Source organism: Sinocyclocheilus grahami, unplaced genomic scaffold (assembly GCF_001515645.1).
Source record: "Sinocyclocheilus grahami isolate Dianchi unplaced genomic scaffold, SAMN03320097.WGS_v1.1 scaffold129.1, whole genome shotgun sequence".
Classification (NCBI taxonomy): Eukaryota; Metazoa; Chordata; class Actinopteri; order Cypriniformes; family Cyprinidae; genus Sinocyclocheilus; species Sinocyclocheilus grahami.
In genome coordinates, this window is record NW_015505308.1 from 79,349 (window position 1) to 86,689 (window position 7,341).

The 7,341-nt window shown below is 36.3% G+C and overlaps 1 protein-coding gene across 4 annotated transcripts in view; it reads left to right on the top strand.

Moving 5' to 3' along the window:
• Positions 1–1,114: 1,114 nt before the first annotated feature.
• Positions 1,115–7,341, top strand: part of LOC107590503 (protein SCAF11-like) — a 19,046-nt gene continuing 12,819 nt past the window's right edge. For 2 of the 4 annotated variants that reach the window (XM_016279255.1, XM_016279258.1), the window contains exons 1-3: positions 1,115–1,318; positions 1,659–1,719; positions 1,899–2,044. In XM_016279255.1, coding sequence (XP_016134741.1) covers positions 1,698–1,719; positions 1,899–2,044 — 168 coding nt within the window. In that variant the 5' untranslated portion in view covers positions 1,115–1,318; positions 1,659–1,697. Of the gene's footprint in view, positions 1,319–1,647; positions 1,720–1,898; positions 2,045–7,341 lie in introns of all 4 variants that reach the window. The other 2 variants (XM_016279256.1, XM_016279257.1) reach the window with 2 other exon arrangements.

The following is a 7,341-nucleotide window of genomic DNA, read 5'->3' on the forward strand; positions in this document are numbered from 1 at the left end:
GTATATATATATATATATATATATATATGCACACACACAGATTTGAATGTTTTATTAATATTATATAAAATTTGTATTAATTATTTTTATGACATTTAAACAGCAAACAATGCAATATTTTCATTTTTAAATCTGCTCATGAATCGTTTTTATTTTTTATTTTATTTTATTTATTCAATTTTAAATATATATTTTTTAAAATGGTATTTGGTATTTACTTACAAATCTGTATTTTCTAACATGTTCACATTTTGAGTGTGTGAGTGTGTCTATATATTATACATTTATTAAATTATTATTATTATAAAATTATACATTATTATTATTATGTAAAGTACCGATTTTTTTTAATCTGCTCATGAATGTTTATATATATATATATATTCGCAAAGCATTTGTGATAAATTGACAGAACTTGTTCTTTTGTTCGTGTTTAATGTCGCCCTCTGCTGGATACTTTCTGCAATGCATGATTCTGTTACGCCGTCTGGATTATATACTATCGTAATTTTTAAAAAGTGTGATCACTCGATCGTTTTAAACAGAAACACTTAATAACATTTAAGACGGCAACAGTGATCACATCCAAACACTCTTTAGTCTTTAGAAAAATTATGCAGCGGAAAAGAAACTAAAAGGAGGCGGAGCGCTGCGGCAGCGACGTGATCTCTTATTGGTCAGATTTATTATCATTTATTCTTAAAGAACCAATCAGCGCTCTGATACCGTTAATAGACATTTAATCGATAAAAACAAAAAGAAGACTCAAGGAAGGATTTGTTTTGGCTGTAAAAAAAATAGTAGTCGTTTTCATCAACGTTAAACTCACTGTTGTGTGTAAATGGCTTCACAGATTGTTTTTATATCATATTAATATATTGTTATTATTATTATTTTAACATTTCATATTACTAAATAAAAAATTAGAGGCAATGTGAATATCCTTTCTAGCGTGTTTTTATTCATAATTTTTTTAACGTTTTTACTTACATATTTATCATTTTTAATTGTACTGAGCAAGGGGAGCTCTCTTTGGTGGACTATTTTAAAAAGATTTTCCTCCACAGGAAGAAGTTCCGTGAACCTTAACCCCTACGTGATGACGCGCCGAGTCTCCCATCATGCCCCGCAGCAGCGCCACCCAGCGGTGAAGAGGCGGAACTGCAGCTCCTGACCCACATGTGGCCGGACGCCTTTAAATCTATCGCAATTACGAGAGCAAGGGCTCATGAAAGTGCACAAAAAGTGTGTTTTTGCGCTGAGGAGCGTCCTGCGTGCTAGTATATGATCTGAAGGCCGTGGAGGGACGCGCGCGGAGGTGAGTGTGTGCTAATGACAGCGGATGCTAACACAGCTAGCCGCGTCACACTGATAAACAAGAGTCTGAACTTATAAACATCTCGATACGTGTCTATGTATGTTATCCATACTAATTAATCATATAGGACTAACTTCAATGAGTGTAAAGAGCTCTAAATGCCTCTTTCATGGCTACAGGCTGCTAATGAGCAACTCAAACTTCAGCTGTGTTGAGAGAGAGAGAGAGTAAACACAGCAAATAAAGACACAGTGACTGAGTTGCGCTGTCATGATGATGATTGAAATGTATCAGAGTTGTGCTTTATTATATGTTTTTTTCTTTAAATGTGTTGGGACAGTAAATCAGGGCTCAGAGCTGCTGTGACCCGGAGCCAAAGATGCAAGAGGGGCCAGGAAAGGGTGAGCGGGGTTTATTCATATCTGGATATGCTGCCTTTGTAACTTCACATACACTTGACTGGACAAGGCATATAGGAATGAGTTGTTGAATTTGGCTGGGATGCATCTCATATTTAATGCATTATTCTGTAAAAGGTAAGTAAAGTAACTTTAACTCTGTGATTTGTTTTTTTTTTCAGGTGGGCAGAGCTCAGATGAGAGTTTGGAGGAAGAGGAGGCTCAGCGGTGCCCAATCTGTCTGAACCGACCCAGACGGACGGAAAGAGCCGTACCCGACTGCTGCAGACACGTCTACTGCTTGGACTGCATCCGCCGCTGGGCTCAGGTCAGCTGTCACTTCTGATTTAAAATGCATACACATACACACATATACACACACACACACACATATATATATATATAAAATTGAGCAGCAAATCAGCATATTAGAATGATATCTGAAGGATCATGTGACTAGGGCTGCCCTCGACTGATTTTTCTAGTCGACTAGTAGTCGTTCATGTTTAGCTATTACTCGACTAATCGCACGTCTATATTAATAAACCATATAATTCATAATAATGAGCCTTTAATTGCCTATAGCCTATCAGCGCTCAAGCGCACACATAAAATTTGCCACAGCACACCGGCAGAAGTAACGATTATGAATGTGTCAGGGGAAAAAACAGCAAGACTGCCTAAAATGAGACATATTATGCCCCTTTTTACAATATTTAATATTAGAGGTCGACCGATAGTGGATTTTGCCGATACCGATAGCTAGGTTGGACCACACTGGCTGATACCGATTAATTAACCGATAGTTTTAAAATTGATACTGAACAAAAACTAAAATAGTGCTTTATTAACAAAAACAGTACTGAACCATACTAGTAGTAGATATGGTTAATGTCTATAAAAAAATAACAATAATAGTAAATGTTGAAATTAACACACTCTAACAAGGAACAATACGTACACCGCGTTCATTCATCTTAATGCTACAAATGGACTCTTATTTTAAAGTGCTACCATTTCATTTAAACTGTCATGCTTAAAGATGCACATCTTTAAATATATACACAAAGGCTATAGCATTAAAATGATATACATATGGATATTGTATGTATACTCTCAGACTTTACCTGCTTCTATTGTTGAACACTTGATGATTATCTAATCAAAATAAAAGTCTAGGAGAACTCGCCGGTATCACACACACTCCGGACGCGTCGCGTTCAACTCGAGCAGCGATCTAAAACAGTTTATTTAATCACCAAACGGACACAAGTTTACTTCAAGAATGAATAATGAGGCATGGATGAGTTTGAAGTTCGGCGTTTAAAAAACGGAGCGAACGGAAAGAGAAAGCGCGACCTATATTATAGCTCTATAAATGAAGCACACAGACTTTATTAGAGCCACAGAAAGACAAACGTTTTAAAATAAAAAATGTTAAATTTCATGTAATTTATTCCCGTATCATTCTAACATGCTGATTTAATGCTAAAAAATCATAGTATTATCAACATTAAAAACAGTTGTTATTAATATTTTTGTGCAGACTCTGACACATTTTGAAAGAGATTTTTGATGAATAGAACGTTCAAAAGAACTATATATCCCATAACTTCTAAATATAAATCTGTTGCAACATTATTTATAAATAAACAATGACGATCATTTACAATGATGTGTGAATTATTCCTCTAAGCATGTGAACCTTTTCATCTTTTTCATATCTGAAGTCTGGTCACATTAGTTAGTCAGTAGGCCATGTCTGTTTAAATACCAAATTGTTTGCGAGCTCCTTTTGATGTTTATTTTATCAGAACGAATCATTATGCAAATGTTTTTTTTTCTTTTTTCTTTTCATTTGCTTAAATTTGCAATCAGCTTGAGCTATTTCAATCAACTACACAATTAACCCAAATATAATTTTAATACGTTGATATAAAAATTGAACACAGCTTCTGCTTCCATTGCAGTAAGACAACCATGTTCAGAAAGCATGTGTTGATGAGTTCTTTAAATTCAGAAGTAGAAGATGATCAATTATTATGATATCTGCATAAACTCAGAATGCGCCTCATTTCATCATGCGGTGTCAGAGCACACTGTAAACTATTTTTACAGCACGCTTTCCGAAAATAGAGTGAACCATCAAACCATTGTAATGCGTTTGATTCAGCAGCGAACAGAATGATGAATCATGGTTGTATGAAGTCGTTCATCATGTGTGCTTTAGGGCCATGTCCCAGTGAACCGCTGGGGTTGTAAGTTGGCCGAGCTCTTGTGTTTATGATGCATACGGCCCGTTATGATTGATTCTGCTTGTCTGGAACAGCTGTAGCATTGCCCTTCTGTTTAGTTTTAGTTCTGATCTGCTCTGACTGGACGTGAGGCTGATGGGATGTGCTTGCTTATCTATTAGGGATTATGGGGAAACTGGATTTTTACAGTACACTTTTCTTAAATGTTTCTTTAAAATGTTAGTGGTGCTTGCAAATCTCTCTGCCACTTTGCTTGGGTGTTCGGAGTGGTGTTTAGTGTAATGTGAGCTAGTTGCTTGGGAGTCTGGGTGGTGTTTTGCTGGTCCAATCAAAAGCCAAACCAATCCAGTGATATTCTGGTCTATTAAAGAAATAGTTCACCCCAAAATTTTAATTCTATCTTCATTTACTCGCCCTTATGTCATACCAAACCTGTATTTCCAGGGCTCGCAAAATAGCTAGCCCGACGTCCCGGGGCTGTTGTGTTTTCCAGTCGGGCTACGGGTAAAACGGATCGTAATTGATCATTTGCGCGTGTTTCTATGTCTTGCCGATTTAAACATGGGTCGCGGAAGCAGGTGGGCCACACCACACTGGCTGATACCGGTTAATTAACCGATAGTTTTAAAATTGATACTGAACAAAAACTAAAATAGTGCTTTATTAACAAAACCAGTACTGAACCATACTACTAGTAGTAGTAAAAATAATAATAATAATAGTAATAGTAAATGTTGAAATTAACACACTCTAACAAGGAACAATACGTACACCGCGTTCATTCATCTTAATGCTACAAATGGACTCTTATTTTAAAGTGCTACCATTTCATTTAAACTGTCATGCTTAAAGATGAAAATGTTTAAATATATACACAACGGCTATAGCATTAAAATTATATACATATGGATATTGTATGTATACTCTCAGACTTTACCTGCTTCTATTGTTGAACACTTGATGATTATCTAATCAAAATAAAAGTGTAGCGCTGAGTCTAGGAGAACTCACCGGTATCACACACACTCCGGACGCGGTATCACACACACTCCGGACGGTCTAAAACAGTTTATTTAATCACCAAACAGACACAAGTTTACTTCTAGAATGAACAATTTGGCATGGATGAGTTTGAAGTTCGGCGTTTAAAAAACGGAGCGAACGGAAAGAGAAAGCGCGACCTATATTATAGCTCTATAAATGAAGCACACAGACTTTATTAGAGCCACAGAAAGACAAACGTTTTGCTGAAAATGCACAATACACAATTCATTATGTACATTAACAACAATTCGGGACCAATATAATGTAATTTAAAGGAAAACTATGTGAATGGCGCTCTGTGGCGCGGCAGGATTTTCTGTCGGCTGCATTTAAATCCGCGTCTGAAGTTTCCTGCTCTGTCCAGCGTGCAGTATCACGTGTCTAAACAAATAGCACGTGCTGTCAGTGATTTCAACCACTCTCGCACTGTGTAATGACAGCAGAGCCTTCTCAGCCGCTCCAGCAATGGACGCAACCCGGAAAACTATCGGCATGGATTTTAGCCGATAACCGATAGTTCCAGCAATCAACTAACGGTCCCGATTAATCGGCAAAACCGATACATCGGTCGACCTCTATTTAATATAAGTCTCTGGTGTCCCCAGAGTGTGTCTGTGAAGTTTCAGCTTTTCTGGAACAGAGCTGCACCATTACAGCTCGGACCTGCTAAAAACATCTGTTTTGGTTCTGATTAGCATGTTTATCGCTCTGAAATCATGCGTTTTAAATAGAGCTGTGAATCTTTGGGTAGACAGCGAATCAATTCGATTCACGATTCATAGGTTTTCTATTCGATTCAAGAACGATTTTTGCAAATTCAGAACGATTCGATTCACAATTAAATTCGATTAACGATTCGATTCTGCATTCTTTAAGTGCATTCACAGGAATATTTAAATGCCTCCCCTAAATTCTTTAAATGCTTAGTCAGGGGGCAAATTACTCGGCAGCCTTTATGGTTACAGAACCATAGGTTAGAGAAAAAAAACACTTTTGTCAATTGTTAGATGTTAGTTTAATGATGCTATGACATGGCATATGTAGAAATTTATGTAAGCCAAGATTTAAAAAAAGAGCTTTAAAAGTATTATGTATAGGCTAAAATTTTGTCAAGCCAGGGGCATAGCCATCATTTGAGAAGTGACAGAAATGTCAAATACAATAATTTTATGTATGTATTTTTATTTATTTTTTTACAAGGAATTCTTTTCTTATCTCTTACTTTGAATTTGCTATAAGAAATCAAATACACTTCTGGACAATAATTGTAATCTATATTTTTTCCTAATGGCAATTTTATGATTGTTTTATATACTACAAATACTGCTTTCTGTACTTTAATAAATGTCATTTAGCACTGCTTCATTCATAAATTTTATTTATTTATTGTGTTTATTGTCTTAACGTTTCAGTTCATTCTGCTTTTTATTCAGCTTAGCTGCAGATATAGCCTGGTAGCCTACGTCTTAAGTTCTATGAGCGCGAGATCACTTCTCTTTTAGTGCGAAAACTTCATCTCATTTTCATTTTAAAAAATGCTATAGTGTTTAACTTTTCCTCTTCATCTGCGAATTATGATTCTGAATGCAGCCTTGGTGAGCATAAGAGACTTCTTACAAAAATAAAAAAATATGGATCAGCTCCAGGCATGACGAAGCAGATATCGTCCTCTTTTGGAAGCCCAACCTAGTAGTTTCGCTTTCACAACGAAACACACAGCGCCTTCACGACATGGCGGCGGCAACAACAACAATACTACAGTGAGAATAAAAGTTACGCCTTCTTTCTTTGCATGAACATTTGGGCGGCGTTATGCAAATCTTCCCACAGTGCGACGTAGGTATGTGTTAGAACGAGCCGTTTTAGGTAGGCGTGGCTGACTTTTAAATTTATAAAGAATATCTCTTTGGGTTTGAGACTTTAGTCTTTGCAACTTTACAGATCTTATCTATGCACCAAGAGCTTGTAACACTCCAAAGAGAAAGGAAAAATTGAAATCGCATCATATGACCCCTCTAAGTTTGTTGTCATGCTTATTTGTTTGGTTTGGCTGCGCGAGACTCAACTTGGTGCGACCTTACTGTCAACATTATCTATTGTCAGTCACCGTTTACCACTGAATGTAGTCAAATCAAGTAAAATTCTCTTTCAAAAAATCCACTTGTCCCGGACAAGCATTAATGTTGAGCCCTGATACTGTATATTTGTGTAAACCAGAATATCTGTGAAAGCTTGTGCTTGCGCGCATATATATATATATATATATATATATATATATATATATATATACACAGGCGCATCTCAATAAATTAGAATGTCGCGGAAA